Here is a 24,372-nt window from a genome sequence, read left to right as displayed (position 1 = left end):
CTCCTTTAAATTGATTACATTTTCTTAATTTTGTCTGTTGGAGATCAGATAATAAAGGTGAATTTTTGATGTGACACTATGGAAATAGGATACAAAGTTGTCAATTATTTATAAGGGATATTCTCTGAAATATGTGCTGTGCTGCCCATTTGCCATACTGGTTATGAAATTTGTTACAGTCACATTAACCCACAATCCCTTCCAAAATGCTTCAGTACAATCAATATTGCGCCTGAATGCTACATATTTTCTTCTCGCTGCGCAGGAGCCAATGTTCTTTCAGAGAATGACGAACCTGTAAATAAGTTACCATCCTGTAACAGTGATACTTCCGAGAGTGACTCTGATGTGCAAATGGACACAGATTCTGACCACCACGGGGGCTCTGATACAGACAGCAGCACAGCTGTGGACTCAGATTGTGAGCACAGTGCAGAGGAGATGCACAGTAAGGAACAAAGGGGTATCAGACCACACTGTGCAGTGAAGAGACGATACCCGGGTCACACTGCTCTAGACTTAACAAAAAGCCAGAAGGTGAGATATTTGCCATTATCTGTGTAAGCACTGGTGCAAGCTTCCTTCCAGACTCTGTGTAATATTTTGACATGGTTTATAGTTGAAAGTCTGGTGAGATGAGTTAGTACATATGGGGTAATATGAAGAACAACTGCTTTAATAAAAGCTACAGCGTACCCAAGATGACCAGCTGGGATTGTATCATTTGGCTAAAAGTCTTGGTCACAAAAAGGCTAGAAAAAGTGTCCCTGGCTTGCATGGGTAGTTTCTCTGAGGTTCCCCAAGTTTGTCTGATATTTTAATAAGGATGGATCTGCACACATACATACACAATTAATAAAAAACTAGATGCAGTGCAGTTTTTCCAGTTAGATCAGTAAAACTATTATTCACTTTTAGGCCTAAAACTTAAAGGAACAGTAACACCAAAAAATGAAAGAGCTTTAAAGTAATAAAAATATAATGCACTGTTGCCCTGCACTGGTAAAACTGGTGTGTTTGCTACAGTAACCCTACTATAATTTATATAATAAGCTGCTGTGTAGCCACGGGGGCAGCCATTCAAGCTGGAAAAAAGGAGAAAAGGCACAGGTTACATAGCAGATAACAGACAAGTTCTGTAGAATACAATAGTGTTTTATCTGTTATCTGCTATGTGCCTGTGCCTTTTCTCCTTTGAATGGCTGCCCCCATGGCTACATAGCAGCTTATTTATATAAATTATAGTAGACTTTCTGAAGTAAACACACAACTTTTACCAGTGCAGGGCAGCAGCACATTATATTTAAGTTACTTTTATACACTTTCATTTTTTGGTGTTACTGTTCCTTTAAAGGAGACATATTGTGTAAAAAACCATGTGCCAGTGCATTAAACTCCTCTATCTATAGAAAGAATGTTCTTAGAAAAGATAAGTTTTGAGCTGATTTAAACATTTCTGCATAATCCTAAATAGTCCCACCCATCTGTTTCACTTCTTGCTTCACTTCCCAGGCTGTACAGGGGAGCCGGCGGCACTCATGAACCAATCAGCAGCTAGGCTGACCTGATAGGGAACTGAAGCCTGTCCTTGCGTGTGACTGCAGGGCTGTGATTGGCTATCCCCCTCCTACTGTGCTTCTGGCAGGGACTGTTAGAACACACCTACCCCTTATCTGAAACAGGGACAGGGTCTGTAGCAGATTTACAGGAAGCTCCAAAAAAGGGGCCATTTTTAAAGAGACCAGACAGCCCAGAGTGAAATCAGCACCATTTATTATTTATTGTTGCCTACAAGATTAGAGAGGTTTTCAGTTATGCTATATGTCTTCTTTAACCTTTGTCAGATGGGGCCCTGGTTTATAGCAGAGGTCAGGTATGGCAGCCTTGGTTTAGAATGCAGTATGAATGCATCACTACTTATAGGATAAAAAACATACTTAACGTTGCATGCAACCTCTTTAGTGGCATACTATATTATATGTATATTTGCTGCCATATTATCTTGTATATTGGCCAAAATATATACTGCCCTCTAGCTTCCTCCTACACCCATAAGCCCTGTCTGTTAAGTGTGTAAAACCTTTCTGTTAGCTCAGCAAAATGAAATCAAAACTTTTCAAAATAAAGAATCTCCAAACTTGAACCCTACAAATTGATTTTGAAAATGTAACTAATGAGTTGCTGCTTTTATTTCTCAATGGCATAAATTAATATTATACTTTGATTTCATTAGGTGCGAGATATTTTGTCTAAACACACTCCTGGCAGTGCATCCTGGAAGCGGAGAGAACCAGAGCCAGGTAGTGTATGACTCTAGATTCACTCTCATTATCACTCTCACTGCAGATGGAGTCTATTTTCACTGATCCGTCGCGCTTACATTTCTTTATATTGAATCCTAGTAAACGTTCTTGCTCTGGAGACCAACACAGTACAGCGCCTTGAAAAGCTTTTGAACGAAGGTCAGACTGGGGCAGACTGGACAGAACTCGCGTCAAGGCTGAGACTGCAGAGTTTAGTGGAAACCTATAGGAACACTTCCTCACCTACTGAGAGTCTCCTGCGCAGCTATGAAGTACGGAGTCGATTCACATCTTATCCTTTTAAACTAATTGCTGTAGCAGCCATTATTCAGTGCAAAATAGGAAACTCAAAATAAATCTGCACTTTTTTTCTCTGTAGCTTGCTGGCGGCAGTCTTACAGAACTGATTAACACTCTCCAGTCGATGGGATTGAATAAAGGAGTAGAACTCCTGTGTAAATCAGAAACCTATGCAAAACATCAGAGTCCAGGTAATTCCTCTTAGTCTGACCCTGCTCATGTTTATAACCTAAAATATATGTTTTAGCAGTTCATGTGACTCACTTGTCTATAACCTCATCGCTAGTTAGCAGCTACAGGTTTGCCTGTGCTTCTTAATTCTTAAAGGGAAATTCATTCTTACCTGGCAAAAATAAATATATATTTTTACATATATATATAATATATATAATTCCTATAATTAGTAGGAAACCATAGTCATATGATTATGCCTCACCTTGTTCCATGTTGTGGAACCATGTTGCCCTGCCTCTGGCTCACAAGGAACATTTCTCCATCCCCACCCCTTGACTTCCTCCTGCTTTTTTTGGGTGGGAGGTGCACAGATTTACTTGAAAGCAGAGAGACTTCAGGGGAGGTGAGTAAATGTTCCCTTCAAGTCATGAGCAGACTATCATGCCTCTCTATCTGAGAAACCCGGTATGTCTGTTTAATAAAAATAAAAAATGTATTTTTCTTGACAGTTCAGATGGGCAGGTGTGCCATCACCCTTACTGCACATATTAAGCTAAAACAAAATATTTGCCAAAGAAATCCACGCTGGTATAATGCCCTTGTATCCCCAAGCTGCTCCCAGCACATATTTAGCCTCTGCTTTGGAGTATTAATGCTTCTGTGTTAAGCCACTCTATTAAATGAATGAGTTCCTGCTGAGATACTTAGTGACTTCTGTGCTAAAAGTTCAGCTTGAAACTTAAACAGCATCGCTCATCCTTTTAGGACTTGTCTTGCAGTTACACAAATAGCTCGATGTCATCACTCTTTCTTTATATCCTATTCAGCAATCCTGAAGTGACCTACTGACATTTTTATTAAGTGTTGCTACTGTGCTGTGAATCTGTTGGCACTAAGCTGCATGCTATTGTACATCTGAGTCACATCTAGAAGGAGAACAAAGCCTGCCATATTGGCGGAGTAATTGCTCATCTCTCTTTTAGCCCTTTGTCTACATTTGATGTTTTATAACTTTTATAGGCGCCAATGGGAAAATGTTTTATTATACAATTTGCGTGTTAGTATCCACTCATTGTATTTTGGAAATCTTATTAAAAACTGTCAATATTTGAAACAAGTAATAACTATGGGTAGGGGGAACAGTGTGATTTGGTGGCACCTTCATTGCTGAAGAGGGAAATTCTTGGTGACTCAATAATAAACCAAAGCTGTTGTACTGTGTTAGCCAATCAAAAGCTTATAGAAGAGGAAACATAGCAAAAAGTGGACCAAAGGAGCTCTAATAATAATCACATTAAAACATGCTCTGAAAGCCTGTTCTGCTTATTATTGTAATTATCCAAGTTAGTGCGCCTTTACTCCACTCTTTATGTTTCATCTCAAACGTGCACCCACAGTGGCTTTTACTCTCCATATCAGTGTCCCGTGCATGTACGAAGATGGTCAGTTACAGGCATCACACACATGCATGGGCCAGTGATTCCGGTAGCCAGATGGCCATTTATGAGATTGCAAATAGGTAATGGCACGTGGGGTGTTTCATAGCTGTAATTCTCTTCACTTCTGCAGAATTGGGAATGATCTGGTGGAAGCCATTGTTCTCTTGTGATACTTGCTTAGTACACGCTGGGATGTACCATAGGCAGTAAAATAGGAAGAGTCTGCCTTTGGTTTAGAGTGTTTTGTCCAACCAAGTGTATATTATTTCATTAAAGGGGTGGTTCACCCTTAAGTTAACTTTTAATATGATAGTAGAATGTTCTATTCCTAGCAACTTTGCAGTTGGTCTTCATTGTTTAATTTTTACAATTTTTAAATTATTTCCCTTCCTGTTCTGCCTCTTCCCAACTTTTAATTGGGGGTCACTGACCCAAGCAGCTAAAACTCTATTGCTTGGTGATCTTACTATTTTATTATTGTTACTTTTTATTCCTTATCTTTCAATTCAGGCCCAATCCTATTCATATTCCAGTCACTGCCTGGTTGCTAAGGTAAACAAGACCTTGCAACCAGCTGCTGAATTTCCAATTCAGAGAACAGCTCAAAAATAGCCAAATAACTGAAAAACCACAAATAATAGAAAAATGAAAAACAGTTACAAATTGTCTCGGGATATTAATGCCTATGTCTGCTAAAAGTTAATTTAAAGGTGAACATCCCCTTTAACAATGTCACTTTCAATATACGGTAAATGTAATTCAATTCCAGTACAGTTAAAGTGTTGCCCATTGTTGTGCAGTTTGTTTTGGTTTTTTTAAAGTTGCCTTTTTCTCACCAGCAGAAGGGAAGAACGACAGCGCTTATGAAAGTCAGTCTATGGAGGTGGATCAGTCGTCTGCAGAGCTTTCCCCAACCACAGAGCCAGCTATTGGACAGTAAGCACCAATCACACAGTGCTCTTTGGAGGAGAAAAGTGCCTGGACCTGTGACATTACCCTGAGGTCTGCGAACTCCGTGCCTCGAGTCTGTCTGACCCCAAGTGTAGTTGTGCTGTCAATGGACAATTCTGACTTTAAGCATTTATACTGAAAGATCTGGATAAGGAGACACTGGCTGTTTTTAATGCTTGGCTGCAGTAATCATTTTCAGGAATATGCAATAAACCTGTAAGAGAATAAAGAGGTGTGACAACCTCATGTACAGCCCCCCACAGTCCCCCAGGGATTTTTGGTGGTGCGTGAAGACAAAAAAAATGGCCCTAAAAAATCCTATACAAGGGAATTGAGATCTGGAAAATTGCCCTCTGGTCAACTCTTCACTCTAATAATATGCTCTTCTGTATGAAAATGGATGCACTAGTCATTAATAGGGTTTTAACTTCTGCGGGTGATTTTCCTTTCCCAAGCAATATTTTTATTTTTTTAATTGTTTTACTGTGTGGTTCTGTCCATCTTTGCCTTTACTCTTTTATGTAATATTTAAATGTTTTATTTTTATTACAAATAAATGTAATTTAGTCAAATTGTTTTTTTGTGATTGTATGAGCCATAGGAAATGACTGCATGTCCCACTCACGCATCATGGCCCACTGCGCTGCCATGAATTATAAACCCCCGCCCATCTCTAATATCATTGGGGGTGGGCAAAAGTTTATAAATCAAAAATGCTGGCATGAATTACAGCCCATCATCACAGAGCATAGGCCTGCTCCCTGCTGATAAGTAATTCATCGGCTGAAACCCACCCAACCAAAGGGTAGAAGAGGTACCTTCCTAGGGTGCAACTGGGGGAGGCACGTGAGTCAGGTACTTCTGCCTAGTCCAGGCTTTCTTGGCCCAGCCGCCACTTGACGCCATGCATTCCCCTGGCGACATCACAATCACACACTTGTAGGTGTGCAGACTCATGTATGGGAAGGGCTGGGGGCTTTTGGGTTGCCTAGTGCCCCCAGCCAGCTTGGCCCACCTCTGGCAAGACTATTAGGTGGCTATAAGTTAGTTGTTGATTTCACTGCATTACATGAATATAATTCACTTTACCATTTAATATGTTATTCTTGAACCAACAAATGTATTTTTTTTAGTTGTAATATTGGTGTGTAGGCGCCATCTCAGTGCATTGTGCCTGATTCTGAGCTTTCAGAAGAAGCCAGTGCTACACATTAGAACTGCTTTCAGGTAACCTATTGTTTCTCCTACTCCCATGTAACTGGAGGAGTCCCAAGCCAGACTTGGATTTCTTACTATTGAGTGCTATTCTGATACCTACTGGGTAAATGTCCAGAGAACAAGAAATCTGTTTTTTTTTCATCTTCCCCCACCACTATACCATGGTGTAATGAACATTCCAGCCATTACCTGCTGCCTAACTCTGTGCTGCAGTATTACTGAGTATATAGACACTGCTATTATCAGATGTAACCTTTTCTTGTTCTTTTAGCCTATTTGCATTTAAAGGGGTAGTTCAGCTTTAAATTAACCTCTAATATGTTAGAGAATAGCTGATTAGTCTTTATATTTTATTTCTTATAATTGTTATTATTTGCACCCATCTTTTGACTCTTTTTGACTCTTTTCAGCGTTTAGCTTTTGCTCTTTGAGGCTTTAATTTTATTATTTCTACTTCTGTTACTCCTCTTTCTATTCAGTCCCTCTCATATTCATATTCCTGTCTCTCATACAAACCACTGCCTGATCATTCAGGTAATTTGGATCCTACTCAGTTCACTGACTAAGAATTCCTGCAATTGGTCATTTCTCCCTGCATCTGAATTGGCCTCCTGTACACGCTGCCAATCATCCTATAGATTCCAAATAAATACAAAGCATCCGTAGTAACAGTGTTGTTTTAATTTAATAAACGTATGGAAAAACCGAACACATATTTTTTTTTTTTTTTTACAAAGAAAAACAGTTTGGCATTTTTTTCAGTTGCATGACTTGCAGTCAACCAGAAGAGAAAAGAAAAACATTGTATTCAACATTCTTAGCATTATTAACTAGTGATACAGTAAGTACATCCTCTGAGCAAAATACGTACAAGCCACTGGCCTCATGTCTAGAAACAGAGTCCTTCGGCTGCTAAAGGGGCACAGCCATGGAGCCAGTCCTTCTGGCAGCTAAAGGGTTAAACATTAGGAAAGAACATTGATCAGAAACCGCAGGGCCCTTTTGTGCTGCAGGATGCGCAGAACATTGCAATCCCAAAACTACAAAGGAATGAGGAAACGAAAATCATGCTCTTTATTTGATTACACAAAGCATAGCACTGATCTAACAGGAAAAGAAAAACCATTACCGTGTTCACACACAATATACACCGAAATGCATTGCTGACCCCCCTTTGAGATCCGAATATCTTGCCCCTGCGTATGAAATAGCTGCTGAAAGCATGCATACAGGGTCAGGGCTTGTCAGACCTTCACTCGCTGATCCACACCAACCACTGGATAATGAGGGAACGTCTCAAGGCAAAGCTCGTACAGTCGCAGTCTAGCCAGGAAATATGTGCTGCTTAAGGCTGGAACGTATGGAGCGCTGACCTCTATGTCATATTCTATCACTCCATCTTCTACTTACGTACAATAGCTTTCATTTATTGTGGAGAAAATTCCGTTCTGCTTGTGGAATCCGAATTTGACATGAACAGAAGAATATTAACCCAGAACTAAAATGATTATGTTAATCAAATATTCCCTTCAAATGGCAGTAGGTGGCATCTATATATCTGCACTGAATGATACATACAACTCCTTATGATAAAATGCATATAAAAATGATTTCCCAAACCTGTTGGGGCTCATTTAACTTACTTAAAAATTGTAAGGGGGAATAATACCAGTGATGTAGTCATGTGTTGTTTTCATTCTGAGAAATGTTTCCACCCCAAAAGTCCCCACTTTTATACATTTTTAGTGTCTTCTGTGCTGTTGCTTGGCAACCACTGAGATCACATCAGGAGGTAGAAACCAGAGAACTATTACATCCCCTTTCCACTAGATTTTTTTTAGAAAGGTCAAAGTATTACAGAGAGAGAGAGAGAGATGATCCCTCAGCCACGGGCACACAGATATTTAGGACTATGCTACTGTCATCACAGGCAAAGTGGCCATAAAATAATGTCTTTTAATTATATCAGCACGTCTGATATTTAGCCAAGATAGGAGGCGTAGATACCCTATGTTTGAGAATTAAATGTTAAGCTTAATGTCTTTTCCTGCAGGCCATCATGGTTAGCAAACCCTGCCCGTATCAGGCACAGGAAGTAGAGGGAATGGTATTGCTACGGAACCACTTGCTATATATCCACATTCAAATTGCTCTCTCTGGCCGAGGTCTGTTGCACATAAACTGGGGAAGGGGGTGCTGTCACATGACTCTTCTACCTGCCTGGCAGTCAGCAGGACTACTAGCCAAGGGCCAGTCAGGAGGTCTGTTTGAGATGAACTTCATATACTTTCTTGTTCTTTCCATTTACAAATACTTCCATTTATGCAGTTTTTATCTCTCCAGCAAATCACAGGAACAGTTTGGGATCATTAACTTTCCCTATGGAATTATAATTAAATTATTAAAAATAATGAACTGAAATGTATACAGAATAATTATTTTAACACTTTGTTACGCAAATGGCACTATATTTTTTATTTGCCATGTCCCAAAATAAGTAAACTTGGTTTATACCATATAAACTCGGAGTGCACCCGTGGAGCAGTTATATATATATTATTGGCTTCGGACACGTGATGGAGGGAAACATTTTGTTCTTATCTGTTACCAAGCTTGATAAAGGGGCTGCAGAACTGGTGTCCTTCGCACATTATAATTCTACAAAACATTTTTCATTGTATAATTTGGAGTTCTGCAACTGATATTTACAGAGCCCACTGATGACATGTAATAATGAAGATGATGTATAAGGGAATCATTGGAAGGAAACTAATAGAAAATGCAGTGCAAGCTGGGAATTTTGTGCTGTTACTGTTGCTCAAACAGCACTCACAAGCTATATTAACACCTAGACGCCTGGTTTTGTTATGGTACATAGCCACAGACATTCGCCACGTAGTAATTTCATATGCATTAAATGCATTCACAACCGTGATCAGTTTTTTCTGCACTCAGCGCCTGCGGCTACAGAGCCACAAAGCAAAATCTGATCTTGCCGTGTGTTGGAACATCTGTAGGGACCTCCCCTTCCTTTCTCTCAATTGGTTACACTGGGGCACATTTAGCATTTTTATCTTCTTATAAAAGTATTTGAAAAGTTCTGTTTCCCAGGGATTTATAGAAAACATTACAAAACTGTAAGACACAGGAAATCTGTTTTCTTACATAAAGTTACAGACTTTGGCAACCAGGAGTAGCGTTTTAGCGTTTAATGTCGGAACCAGTCACATTTGTTAGTTGAAATTGTCCCATTAACACTTCCAATAGAAATGTCAGGGTATCCTACAAATGTTTCCAATTAGCAAGATATTTTTCATTTTAGGTTGGATACAGACTTGGGGGCAGATTTATCAACATGTGCAATTTCAGACTGGCCCATCAGGATACCAGGAAAACACCCGGTGGGCCCACGTGTTAGTGGGCCCTGCTGCTTCTAACTATTTGGCCAATTGCATGGGCATTCCCTATTTCTGTAAGGGAAATAAGACGGAAGGATAGAGAAGAGACTTGGATAATAAAGAGGTTGAGGGAGGAGAGGAGGAATAATAGTTTAGAGAGTGGGCCTGTGGCCCAAGGTTTCCTGGTGGGTCCCTGGCATCTCAGTCCGACACTAAACATGTGAGATTAGAGCTCAGCACAGAAAAATTCACCCACTTGTTATTCATTCCTATGGGATTTTTAGAAGTGTATTTATCAAATAGGAAACTCTAACTTTCACCCATTGATAATTCTAAAGAAACGGAGAGTGGGTGAATGTTTCTGAGATGAGCTCTAATTCCAAACTTATATAATTCTGCCCCTTGCTGTCATTTTATAGTCTACTACCTATGCAATGAAGGATAACTGAAAAGGAAATTGTTACATTGGTGAGCATTAATGTAATCTGTAAATATTTGGAGTGTTGCTGGCATTTTATATCATATTATTCTTATTTTAGCAAAAATTGTACTTGAATCCCCAGTGTGTATAATGTATGAACCCTACACTGTAAGTGCCTCGATTTGACAAAAAAAACCCTTGTCATGTAAAATTAAGATTTATTTAAGTGTGAAATTAGAGCTCAGGTGTGTTATAAATACTGTAGGTGAAAGTTAGAGTTCACCATATACTGAATATGCCTCTAAAAATCCCATAGAAATGTTATTGTAGTGAGCTCTAATTTTACACTTTGATAAATCTGCCTCACAGTGAAATAAAAAATATATTTCAGAAAAATGAAATGATTTGATCCAGAAAAGGACCAGACTACATAAAGAATGGCTGTAACTGCTGTACGATCATTCTGGGAGCTGCTAACTGCCTTATGTACATCTGTTGGCATTTCCCAGTGATACGCTGGTGTCCAGGTGAACTGCTGGTTGGAATTGTGTCGTTTGGCAATAAGTAAAATCCACTTTTCTTATGGGAATTTGCAATCTCAGGCCTTTTTTGGTCAGACTGACTCTTTGGAAAAAGCCTGAAACACAAGTGGCTAGCAACATTCACAAATATATATATGCTGAGGACCCCTACATGGTTACCAGACCATAGTTCAGAATACCTGTGATGATAGAAACATACAGCATTTCTTGCTATTACAGTTACAGGAATGCTGTGAGGAGAGGAGGAGAGAAGCTTCATACTGGTGTTGGGCCACTTGGGACCCCTGTGAATTTTCAGTTGCTGCCAATCGCATAACAGCTCAGTTCAGCTCATAGTTTGAAATGATCGTGAGTGCATTTTTAGTGTCTGCTGATCATTTTTGTAGTTTTTTGCATTTTTGTGAGTCATTCTCATGGCTATTCCCCATTTTCTTATACCATGAAGCAGTCTGCAGGAATTCCCATAGTTTCTTGCCAGGACCTTTTCTGAAGAAATTCATAGATAGTAAATGTATTATTGTGACATTTATGTCTGTGATCATGAAATAAATCATATTCTTTAAATCTTTATATTTAGGCACATTGGGCTTTGTGTCTCTAGTCACTGACAAAATAACTATAGCTGCCTGGCACTCACATAGCGAGTGTGCCTGCTAAAATACCCTGGGATCTGTCTTGGTATAACAATGTTTACACATATATTTGTGAATGATATCATAAAATACTGAATTTAGTTATTTTTAGGTTCAAGTCTCTAATAAAGACTTTTTGGCCCACAGAAATAACACTGATTATAAATGACAATGAATAACATAGACCTCACTCTACTTGCACTTTACACCAATGTACTCTGCAATCCTCCTATTGGTTATATATATATGTAAATGTGCCACAACTCCCAGGCTTCTCCAGAACTGCTGCATGCTTAAAATTCTAGAAACATTACATTCAATTTAACTTCTCAATACAAACTTTCTTGGGAAATTACATATATATCATAAAAGACAAGGTTTATAGAAGCCCAATATGGGTGTGGCAAGTACCATAGTTACCTTAATTAAAGTTTGTTACTACATAACTTTATACTGGTTTGAATTTTTAACAGTTTGAAAATTCAATTTTATCTGGATAAAAGAATAAATAGATTTTTTTAGCAGGTTTTGTTACTGCTCAAGAGAAACGTGTGGTCAGTTTGTAGTTTTTGCAGTTTAACTTTAAGTACTCTACTTGCAAAACCAAAAGCCACTGATATGAACAAGAAATAAATAACAGAACATCTTAAATATATATTTTATACACATTTGTCATATTTTAGATATATGAGACTATTTTCTAATCTAAAAAGTAGAAATGAAAAGCATCATGGGTCATTATATGTCCGTTGAAGGACCGTTTTGGGATAGGTCCCAGTGACTGAACTCCTTGTAGGACAGATTTGAGGGGTTTAGTAGGTGAGGAGCAGAACTGAGACAGAGATATTTAGTGGCTCAGGGAGGCAGCCTCCAGGCCCTATTCTAGCAATGAGGTCTTTAAAGTTTACATTTGGCACAATTTTACACAACTACATATGAGGAAAATGCATTCCCCATATTTTGGGGTTTTGAAAATCTATTTTCACAGTTTTGAGTGGTAACAAACAGTGGTCAAGACTTGGGTCTATTCCTGCATGGGAAAACACAGCATTATATCTGGTATCAGCGGCTTCCATTCGCGTTGTTCTTGCATTAACCCTTTGCTGAGATTTCACACTACAAGCAGGCAATTCAAGTCTCTGGCTCTCAGTCAGGCTTCTTCTCAACTAATTTTAAGTCTCCTTGTTCAAACAAAATTTTTCCAATTCATTTGTGATAGCTTTGACTCCTATTTTGAATGAGGCCTATGAAATAGATTTGGATATTTGAATGGACACTGTGAAAACTTAAACTTGTGAATAGTTGAAAATAAGAAAACAATACTACAAGGGTAGAATGACCTTTACCGCTAAGTTACCAGAAGTGAAGGGAACCCTATACACCCTATACAGAAGTTTTTGTTTTCTCTTTAGAGAGCATCAGATAAAAATAACTTGTTTTTACCAGCAAGACGACTTGTGAAGGAAAGACATTAACACTATATATATTTATTTAGCCAGACTTGCGTTTAAAGCTAGCTAGAACTATGATGCATTTTTATGCCTTTTAAATACCCCCCATCCTTCCTCTGTTTGTTACAAGAAGAATAGTAAAGGGGCCTATCTCCTGTGATGCTATGGCTTTTATTTCTAGTAACAATATGTGCATTCTAGTTTTACCTTTTATATATCAGTAAATTCTCACTGTACCTGTGTTTTGCCTAATTCTGTACTTGAGGAGAATGGAGGGGTTGGTTAAGAGAATATAACTTGCTGCAGGGAAGTCTGCTTGAGTTCCTATATAAGATTAATTAATTTATTTTGCTTCTGGGACCAAAACCAAATAGTCATTTCCACGTGAGACAACCGCAATGTACATTTCATTTCCTAATACATCACTGGATAAATGAAACAGTCTGTGTAAGGATATCTGTACCATTCTAATTAAATATCATTTCTGGACCCACAGCAATTAATCAGAGATTCTTATCCATTACTCTAAAAGACAATTGCTGATTGGTGCACAGAGGAAGATTTGCCCAAAATGTAATAAATGAGACCCATATGACTTTGAAGTAATATCCTATTACTCACAAGAATTGTATATTATTATTGTATATCATTTAGTATGACATTTTGGGCTACCCTGTTAGTATTCATTATGGTACTTTAAAACTGGAATAAGCAAACATTGTTGAAAAATGACAAACCTTTTATCCTATTCCTATCTGCCCTCTGCCTGTTCTAAGTTAAAGAGTGAAACACTTGCTTTTTTATCAACCAAGCATTAGAAATGTGGCCCACCAACTATTATGAGCTGCAAATTAGGGGATGCTGGGAGTTGTAGTTCACAAAATTGAAGGGCCACACAACACCTCTGACATCACTTGCCAGGGTAGCATACCTAGGTAATTCACAAGAGATAACAGCTATATTCTACATTCCCATATTCCCACACTTCAGTAGCTCTGATATAGGTAAACTCTGCTGGTATATATCAGGTGTCCAATTTAAAAAGAACAAAAAGAGTTGATGACTGGCCAGTTCCATTGTCTATGGGGAAGGAAAAGTCAGCGTTGTCACATCATTCGTTGCGCATGCAGAGAGATTTGCATTGCTCTTGCCATTGTTGTGCGAAAGTGAATTTCCCTTCAGAGCTTTAATGGAGTCTGACATTCAAAAAGTTTAGTCACGAATATTTCCCAGCCCTCAAAAAGAGTATAGATTGTAGAAAAATCAGCCTGACAATCTTAGACTCAGCAAATAGGAAAAGTGCAAAAATACATCACAAAAAGGAGGAATCCAGTAAGAAACTGGTTCAAAATGGCGCCGTCCTAAAATAAAGAAGCCGATACGCCAAAGCCTTCTGGGAAATCCAGTGTGTGTTCTCAGTTCTAACGTTTCTCCACATCAAGACTCGGCATCTTAAATAGAAAATTAGAAATTCTGTACATTGCCCTTTTTTTGTTAAGAATGTTAGGCCTTAATCTTTTAATTGTTCTCATAAAAAAAGATTACATTGTAGCAAAGTTCATGTGCTGTATGAGATTTACCAATGAAGTCCACTTAGGTATGTAAAATAGTCCCACGCTAATTGAGCAGAATTTCTTTCTTTTTTTTTTTTTTTGGTAGTTTACAACTAAAATATGGTCCCACTGGATTTTAATGGCTTTAAATATAAAAACAGAAGTTTAGAATCATTTGTGGCCACAGGTAAATACACAGCGAGCAGCTTTTCACACCTGCCCTTTGCCCCTTGCGCACTCTCCTACAGTACGACTAGGCAGTGCTAATAGCGATTGTACAACAAGATTCTCATAATCCAGGATTGCAGGGATTTCCAGCTCTGTTCTCAAAGGCTCTGCAGAGGCTTAGCTTGGCAAAGTGCTTACCTGCAAAAAGGAATTAAATCATGCAACGCTTCATGGTACCAGCTCTGAACCTTAGGGGCTAGGTATAGAGGAAGGAAGGGCCTCATGTTATCTCTCCAACATAGCAGCAAACAGATTATTCAGGATTTCTGCCGACTGCTGCTGTGTGCTGGTCTGCAGCTTCCGCGAGAGGACACGTGGCACTTGGCTTTGGTAGATGCAGGTGGTGGGTCAATGTTTAGAGAGGGACTAGAACGAGACTTTTTTAGCCCATCATCATCATTCTCTGCAGAGTCAAACAAAGTTGTTTCAAATGCTTCCAGGTCTTCTGTGCCTGCCTTGAGCTTGGCTCTGAGGAGCATTGCGTAGGTGCCGTAACGCGATTTCTACAGCAATAAATAAATAAATGAGTTAATACCACTTTGGATGGATCTGGATTTTATAGGAAAAAATAAATGAAGCTATGTTATGCCTTAATCTTCATGTTTCATTTGTACAGTACTTGTCTAATGAAAATATGAAAAGGTAAATGAGCACTTATTCTCCTTATTCTTCTTCCTTAGCTTCAGTGAAAGCACACTCTGCCTGTGACATATGCTTGAGGTTGTATAGATATGCATCTGATATGCCATTCCCAAGGCCACAAAGGCCCGGGTCTAGGGCAGGAAGACTTTATAGGCGGCATGCCACCCAGCTGATGCTTCTTAATTGGGTCCAAAGCATTGGATAAAGGGGAGGGGCCTTGGGATGTGACTTTGTAAATCCAGGCCTGGCCATTCCTTATCCAATCTTCATTTGTTTAGGGATACTATCATCCTATAATATTCCTGTTTTTTTGTAGGGACATAGATATCCATTCTTCATAAAATGTGCATGTAATACATCCTAAGGTTTTTTCCTTCTTTGCTTAGTGTCTATGACCTTATCAAAGCATTCCACCATCAGCCTAACAGTTAGAGCCTCTAAGGGGGTGGCCAGGTGTAATTAGGTAACCTGGCATGGCCATATTCAATATATAGTGATATATAGCATTGCGAAATATAAAATTTAAAGGGCACCTATCACCTTAATTTACTTCCCCCCAGGGCGGGCTAATAAAGCCTGCACTGTGGTTGGACGAAACTATAGTTTTTTTTTAAGAAAAGAGAGTCCCCACTGGTGCTAGGCCAACCTCAGCAGGAAGAAGCTCCCACTCCAGACAGAGCGAGACTCCCCACTCGCTCATCATTCGCATGCGTGTTATGTAGGAGGGGTGGATGCGACTCACCCTCATGTCACACATGTGCACATAATGAGTTGTGGCCCTCGCTTGTTGTATACATGCAAGTGCCACAACATGGCTTCCCAAACCAAAAGCTCCCTCCCAGTGCGGGCAGCCTAATACTGTAAGGGGCTATTTGTGTAACAATGACCATTTTACTGAGTTGAAATACAACAGCAGCTGGAAGGTTGCAGATTGTCCATATCATTATACTAAAATACGTAGTAATGAAAACTATTTTTATTATTATCTATGTTTATATCTCCATGGGCCCCTCTGATGCTGAGGTCCTAGGCCACGCTCCTTTGCACTAAAGCTAACCCTGCAGGCAGATTAGATGTCAGCACTACAAGGACAATGTCTCTGATAAGGGCTTTGTACAGTTCTTTCTATTCAATGTTATGCTGTATAATAATAAATAATGATTCCAATTTCAGAATTGGATTTCAGACAGGAACAAAAATCATGGTGTCTATGCGATATACCTCAAATTCTAAATAGTCTTCCTTCTGTTTAAATTCTTCAATCTCTTTTCCTTTAATCTTCTTGTCTGGGGGAGATGATCGATGTTCTATCAAACTTGATGACATGGTCTTGAACTTAGATTCGTGGGTCTTCACCTGTTCCTCCTATGATGAAACCACTGAAACATCAGTAACAACCTACTCCCTTCTTAATTCATTTTGCCATTCCTACATACACACAGCCATGTTAAGGACTTTTCTCATTTACCTTCTGTTCATTAACAGCATTTTCCTGCCCAAAAACCTAAGAAGGTAGTATTTACACCAATCACAGTTCTTTATTATCTTTTGTCGCCTGTGCAATTGCAGCCAGACTGACACATCTTACTACACAATCAGTGAGACTATACAGGCAATAAGACATTCATTATCACCTTTGGAAATAATATTATATATATTCCTTTCCTTTGGTTCCTATCCATGTTTTCACTATTAAATATTTCATTATTATAGTTGCTATTACTTTATAAAGTTCTGCACTTTTTAAAGTGAGTTACAATATAAAATTAGAGGATATTATGTGTAACTGAAGGGTTGCAAGACCATATAAAGTGCATTTCTACTGGTCATAGCATTCAGAGATGACTAAAAAATGAGTATAAAATATTTACCTGGGAAAGCCGTGTTATAGAACTTGGCAGGAGAGGCCTACTGAATTTCTTATAGGAGCCAATAGCAGCAGGGAAAGGTGGGGCAGAAAACATGGCTGCCACAACATTAATGCGGGTGATCCAGGAATGCATCTGCTCAGGATTTCTGAAGCACAAAAATAGAATTGAGAATGTAGAATAAAGCTGTGGAATTAGTCTTAGAATGTAACATGGGTTAAAGAAGCCCTGGCATTTGTTACAATGACATTGCAGTTTGGAATCCTTGGATAAATAATTTAGTAGAAACTGAAAAACAAGAATTCAATATATCTTGTAGAACAGTTCAATTACTAATGTTTACTAATGTTTTGGGGGCCCTAAATTGAATTTGCTGTGGGGCCCAGTACCATCTAGTTACGCCATGGTCTATAGGTTAACATTACAAAATGTCAAGTAACCTGAACGTTTGTAAAGCAGAAATAGCACAAGTGATCTCCTGGGAACCCCAGACCAGGGCTGATCTGCTAAACCTTCCATAGCTGATTTGGTTTAAAGTCAGAGACTCTGTTCCACTGGGTATTTCATTGCAATCATTTTTTATAGATAGTGGGATCACTTTCAGTTTAAGCAAGATGAATGCCCATACTGGAGATGGGGGCTGATAGCATATGTCATTATTATGACTTACAGGAAATAGGTTCATCTGTATTCTCCTCCTGGGCCTAATGTACAGAATAGGCACTCCCAGAATGTGAGGCTGCAGCTGTCAGACGCAGACAAATGCCGGATATGGCTACTTACATCAAGCGTCATTTTAATAAGATTCAAATTGCATCTGATAAAAAACGTGGTGCATTTAGTTTTATGGAAATCAAATGTATGTATAATTATCATGCAGCTCCATAGTAAGGAAAGTACATGAAATTGGAATTCTGAGAGCTGGGGGTCAGGCTCGCAGTTTTGCTGTGACCGGGACGCTCATAATCACATATCAGTTCATCTGTACTGAGGAGCATCAACATCCGATGTGCACTCTGGTCTGAACTTTTAGCTCTCAGTTGCATTCAGGAAAATTCTGGTATTGGAATATACTGTATATACTAAGCAAGGAAGGAAAAGAATAGTCACAGCCCAAAGCCAGTGACTTATTTACACATTTTTTTTAAAGAGAAATAAGCCTTTTGATGTAAAATGACTGCTCCCTCTGGGCATATAAAGTAATGCAATAGGGGTCCTTTACATTTCCCAGGGAAGGCTGTACCCTGCACTAGCGCTGGATTGAAAGTCTGGTACTAGGTGCAGAGCACTGCATCAGGGTATTCAGGCCATCCCTGTACTTACAACCTGCCATAGCAGAAACGGAAAACAAATAACTAAAAAAGTATAAAGATATTAAGAAATCATGGCCAACTAAAAGTTCCTTAAAATAAAGAGTTAAAGTTGAACTTCCCCTTAAAACTGGCAATCAACTTGTAGAGTCAGTGTAAAATACATTTACCCTGCAGATTTTCTTCATTAAATCCAGGTATGGAGGAAATTATTTAGGAATTCAGTGTGGATTTACGCACCCATTAGCAAACATCCTAATTTTGCATGTATGCCTGTTACTGTATCTCTTCCCTGAAACTCCTGCCTGGATTTCTTATGTTGCAATGAATTCAAGTTACTTATGCACTTTCTTCTGCCTAGATAATTAAAAAGCATATTTGTTCTCTGAGTTAGTAGAAAATAAATAAGCTTTTAACTGATTCTCTTTGATGTAAATGTGATATTTGGAGCATTCATGGGAAGACTTTCGGCCTCAGAGAAGGTTGGAGAGGGGCTCTTGCCAATGATGCAGTACATGCAGCTGCTTCCTGATTATCAGGAGAAGGCACTAAATTTGGCTGCATTTATGTCTCCAAACTCATTTGTAAGAACATTTATTGCTATTTCATGAGCACAGCATTCGCAGTAATCCGGATCTGTGTGCGATGAGCATCTGCAACGAAAAGATGGAAACATGGAAACCTAGGTGTTAAAGAAAACTTACTGAGCTTGAAAGAGGAATACTCTCCAGTCTGCAGTGCGAAGGTAGAAGACATTTGGCCTTTTGTTATAATCGGAGGCTCTAGTGGCCAGAGAATGATGGATACTGATGGCATTTTTTAAATCTTCTTCGGAAAGCGGTTTTCCTGGCTTATACTCCTCCTAAAATAAAAATAACAACTGAAAGTCAATAAAATAAACACGTAACATCTAAAACTTCATGCACATGTGATAGCTTGCTCCCATTGCATTCATTTAGATTATCCAGTATGAGAATTCCATGAGCTGAGAGTCTTGTAATGTGAACTGTATCTGACTAGCATCATAGGAATGAACTTTATTCAAGCAAAATTCTACAATGTTGGGGACCTGTGGTTTTCAGAATAAGGGGTCTTGGCATAATTTGGATCATACAAATTTTAAGTTCATTGCACACGAAAAATTGTGTTGAAAACACAAAATGTACTTATTCTGATTTTAAAAAGTGCACACAAAAGATAAGTGTTGCATAAATAAACAAATAAAAAAAGCTTTGCTTGCAGATGCTGCCTTGGAACCTGAGACCCCAGCAGGGCAAGCAGCAGTAATAAGCTCTGAGCAGCCTCTGGCTATAGTGCTTTAAGCCCCTTGCAGCGATTCCCAACCAGTGGCTTGTGAGCAACATGTTGCTCTCCACCCCCCTGATGTTACTCTCGGTGACTGGAAAGCAGGTTCTTATTTTGAAATGTCTGGATTGCAGACAAGTTTTGGAAGCACAGAGACACAGCTTTACTCCAAGCAGAACCTCCTGCAGCCAGCAGTCCACATGGGGCTACCAAATAACCAATCACAGCTCATTTGCCATCCCCAAAGAACCTTTTCAATGCTTGTGTGGATGCCCAACACTTTTTCCACCAAAATGTTATTCACAAGAAAATAAAAAGGTGTGGGATCCCTTAAGGTGGCCATACATGTAGCAATTTCGATCGCATGAAAGATTGTTTCCGAATATTGTACGAAACGAGGTTTCGTAAAATATCATTGGTGCGTGTATGGACAGCTTTAGAGGTTTAACAAAACAAAATACAGGCACTATTTGGGACCAGCCCCAGAGTATGTGAACCACAACTTTAAGCCCTTAACACCCGCCATTTGCATGGGCAGAAAAACACCTGTTGCCACTCCGTTCGTCTACCATAGGCCTGAATGGCATTACTTGTTACTAGTGGTGATAGACATTTACAGGTAGAAAATGCTGAAGTATGTATTTATGCCCTCTGCAACAGTAGGAACACTTCATTTAGAAGCATAATGGTTCCTATAAGTCAAGGTATAAAATTAATTAACATAGCCTTTATCTAAGTTAACACTGTTACCTTCTGTAAATAGAGGATCATCCCTTTTAATATCCCATGGAATGTCTTCCATCCTCGCTTTCCTCTAGGAGCTAATGAAAAAGTAGGCACAAATATAAAAGGGGGATAAAGGGGAGAAGAAAATAAATACAAATTGAAAATAAATGTGGTGCATAACCATTCAAATGAAACAAATATAAAGGTGTCTTTAAATGTCCTTCATGTGATTCCCTGCCATTCATTCTCCAGGCAGGTTTTACTCTGATTTTCACAACACCCAAAAATCACACAATTTCATTTACATTTCTATTTAGATGTGTTCTACTGGGGTCTAGGACAGAGAGGTGATAGCAAGAGTAGGTGTATACTTGCCATTTACGTGTAGTATTTCAATAACTGGGCAAATAGCACCATAAATGCTAGGAGACACTAAGGGGCACATTTACTAACCCACGAACGGGCCGAATGCGTCCGATTGCGTTTATTTCGTAATGATCGGTAATTTTGCGATTTTTTCGGCGTCTTTATGATTTTTGCGTAAAAACGCGATTTTTTCGGCGTCTTTACGATTTTTGCGTAAAAACGCGAGTTTTTCCGCGTCATTACGAAAGTTGCGCAAAGTCGCGATTTTTTCGTAGCGTTAAAACTTGCGCGAAACGTCGCGCCTTTTAAGTTTTAGCGCTACGAAAAAGGCGCGACTTTGCGCGCAAGTGTTAACGCTACGAAAAAATCGCGACTTTGCGCAACTTTCGTAAAGACGCCGAAAAACTCGCGTTTTTACGCAAAAATCGTAAAGACACCGAAAAAATCGCAAAAAATACGAAAAAGTCGCAAAATGTTTGTTTCCAATCGGAATTTTTCCAATTCGGATTCTAAATCGTGTCTTAGTAAATCAGCCCCTAAGCGTAAGGTGAATGCAAAAACGCAGCCCTTGGTCCTTAAGGTTAATTTGTTCCTAAACGTGAAATGTGTATAGAGGTACCTGTAAGTCTGTTCCCACCCAACTCTATGAGAGCTACATAGCTTACCCAAGCATACTTCCCAACTGCAAGACCCTATTTACTGACACAAAAGTGCAAGGTTTTTATAAAAGCAAGCAGGGTTTTGTTAAATCACCCTGAAAATGGCCAGGCTAAAATTATCTGTTGTGTGGTCCAGTTGTTTTTGTCTTTCTGTTTGCCATGTCAAATAAGATATGGAAAAGCCTTCTTGCTAGTTGCTATCTACGAAGGAGACCATGCTAATACCAGGCCCAAACTGGGATTCAAACTAGGCCCTGGCATTTCAAGTACACAGAGGCCCAAACAGCCCCCCACCAGCCCACTAAATAGTAACTGTCTATGGCATCTTACAGCAGCCCCTCTGCCATTTGCCAGAATCCACAGATTTCCAGTCTGGCTTATATATTAAACCTGATGGAAGGTGGTAAATATTAGAAAAGTTTATTTTAAAATGGGGAATTTGACATCAACATTCATCATCAAATGATGACAATCAAATACATGTAATAAAGTCCTATTGATTGAATGATTGGCACATGTATATTTCCCCTTTAAGATTAGGCAGGCTTTATATACAAGTGAAGGTTTTCAAGGTTATAACTGATTAAAAATAATCAAACGGTGATTCATCTGTGGAGAAACCTGATTGCCTGGCAGGGATAAGGAAGGAACGTATTTATCCCCCTTGTGTTTAAATTGGCTTATGCGTCACTGTGTGGTTGGGTCTGTTGTCTTCCTATGTGAATTGAACTCGATGGACTTGCACAGCACTGATCATATAATGCCTTAGAATACAGGGGTGTGGAAATATGTCATTATCAATATTCATTTTATTGGCATCAAATACAGTAGTGCTGTATTGCTATTCAGTTAATGTTTGTGGATAGGATTGGCCAGGATCTGTGTCTGAACTATCTCTCCTATATTTTGTTTATAAGCACTGACTAAATAAGGGTATAAAAAGGGTGTTGCATAATTCTAATTATATGTTCCGGGCTATGTTATTAACCTGTCACTCTTGGGTAAGTGCAGGCCACCCTATAATTCCAACTTGGCATTTAAAAAAGGCAAAAATGCAATTTAAATTCTGTCTGATATCATTAGTGTTTCTAACTGTCTGCATAACACAATTCATTTATCAGTTCTTTCGGGGAGATATTATAACAAAGTCTTTATGTATGTATTGTTACATAAACACCTTTTATTTACAATCATCTTATCCATGTATGTCAAGAATGAACTGACGGCAGCTAGCACATTGCAGCTTAGCACATTTTTCAAATATATAACAGTAACAAGAAGCCAGTTTGTATAAAATGACAGTCTAGGAGGCACATTTCCTAAAATTCTAACATTTCTCATTTTTTATTTTAAAAAATTCGAATAAACTCGCTTCCACGAATGTCTTACATTACGAACTGAAAAAGTCTGCGCGAGAAAAGTCACAGAAAAGTCGCAAAGATCCTGAATTTTCTGACCTGTTGCATGAAAACTGAGACTTTTTTGAATTGTCACACACAAAACCATCATAAAAAATCCTAAACCTCTAAAGTTTTGAAGCAAAAGAAGAATATTCCAGGAAAGGGAAAAAAAGCTAATAAAAAATCAGTTAGTAAAGTTAAGTGACTCTTCACTTAATGCTTTTAAAGCCTCTCCAGCCTTCTGCAGTTGATAAAAAGAGGACCTGTGACTCTAAGGTTAATGACAGAGGAGAAGATTAGTTGCTTGCAAGTCATCTCCTCTAGCGATGACAACTTCTCTCCTCTAAATGCTTTCACATTGGCAACAATAAAAATTGCCCCTGGGAAAACGTGTCGCTTTGGCTTTCAGACAGTGGTGTAACCCGGCGGGACCAAGTTACGCCAATGCTTTTTGAAGTCACCCGAAGTTGCCTCGCAAGGAAACTTCGGAAGCTGATGTGACGCATATGATTTCCCAGTGGCTATTTACATTGTTGCTTTGTTACAGGGATAGCATACATTCAGCCATAAAGCAAGGAAGTAGTAAAACAAATTTCAGAATTTCAGAAGAGAAAAACAATTTTGTCTCGTACAGTTTGACCTGCAATGAAAATTGTTGTGAATCTGAATTAAAGTTTTACCATGTGTTTTCCAGAAAAAAAAGCAGATGTCATTATTATCCCTTTGCCTTCCCCAATCAACTCTCAGACGCCTGCCCAGAAATTAAAATATAATGAACTGTTGCACTGCACTAGTAAAAGTAGTGTGTTTGCTTCAGAAAGACTACTATAATATATATATATATAAATGAGCTGCTGTGTGGCCATGGGGGCAGCCATTAAAGTTTAAATAGGGCTAAATGGCACAGGTTACATAGCTGATAACAGATATAGATAGAATACAAATATACACACTTTTGGACAGATTCAATTCAATGAGAAAAAGTTTCATGGGTTATAACAAGAAAACTCATGGGCGAGATTCAATTTGTGGAGAAAAACCTTTTCTCCAAATTCAGTTTCAGTTTTTATCCCATAGACTTCAATACAGCTGAGATAATTTTTTATGAATTGAATTAACCTTTTCCTTGCTGAATTGAATCTGGCCCCTATCTGCTATCTTTATGTAACAGGGAGTTTTTCTCTTTTTTCAGACTGATGAACTACCCCCATGGCTCCCATTACTTCAGTACACTCATGTTTTGGTGGTACTGTTCCTTAAACTGCTGGAAAACAGACTTGAAAAGACAATAATACCCCAATGCACCCTATGTCACTGTATCTTCTCTCCAGCTATTAACTTAATCCATCAGGCCAGCTATTCTTCATTTTCCATCATGCTGGGTAAATCAATGTCTGATGTTTCTAAGAAAAGCTCAAAATGCAAGGATATATTTATCTACTTTCTGTATCTACAAGGAACTTCCATCTACAACATCACTGAACAC

General features: G+C 38.8%; 2 protein-coding genes across 6 annotated transcripts in view; one reads left to right on the top strand and one right to left on the bottom strand.

Moving 5' to 3' along the window:
• The window catches only part of nfkb2 (nuclear factor of kappa light polypeptide gene enhancer in B-cells 2), a 32,414-nt gene extending 26,675 nt beyond the window's left edge, over window positions 1-5,739 (top strand). For 2 of the 3 annotated variants that reach the window (XM_012966427.3, NM_001005032.1), the window contains 5 exon segments: window positions 266-537; window positions 2,234-2,300; window positions 2,403-2,575; window positions 2,683-2,794; window positions 5,056-5,739. In XM_012966427.3, coding sequence (XP_012821881.1) covers window positions 266-537; window positions 2,234-2,300; window positions 2,403-2,575; window positions 2,683-2,794; window positions 5,056-5,156 — 725 coding nt within the window. In that variant the 3' untranslated portion in view covers window positions 5,157-5,739. 3 annotated transcript variants of the gene reach the window in all.
• Window positions 5,740-7,051: 1,312 nt separating this feature from the next.
• The window catches only part of psd (pleckstrin and Sec7 domain containing), a 320,624-nt gene continuing 303,303 nt past the window's right edge, over window positions 7,052-24,372 (bottom strand). For all 3 annotated transcript variants that reach the window (XM_031906335.1, XM_031906337.1, XM_031906336.1), the window contains 5 exons: window positions 20,486-20,556; window positions 19,135-19,292; window positions 17,124-17,268; window positions 16,474-16,617; window positions 7,052-15,113 (listed from right to left, as the gene is read on the bottom strand). In XM_031906335.1, coding sequence (XP_031762195.1) covers window positions 14,868-15,113; window positions 16,474-16,617; window positions 17,124-17,268; window positions 19,135-19,292; window positions 20,486-20,556 — 764 coding nt within the window. In that variant the 3' untranslated portion in view covers window positions 7,052-14,867. The remainder of the gene's footprint in view (window positions 15,114-16,473; window positions 16,618-17,123; window positions 17,269-19,134; window positions 19,293-20,485; window positions 20,557-24,372) is intronic.

This window comes from Xenopus tropicalis, chromosome 7 (assembly GCF_000004195.4).
Source record: "Xenopus tropicalis strain Nigerian chromosome 7, UCB_Xtro_10.0, whole genome shotgun sequence".
NCBI lineage: Eukaryota > Metazoa > Chordata > Amphibia > Anura > Pipidae > Xenopus > Xenopus tropicalis.
This window is presented reverse-complemented; position numbering and strand designations above follow the sequence as displayed.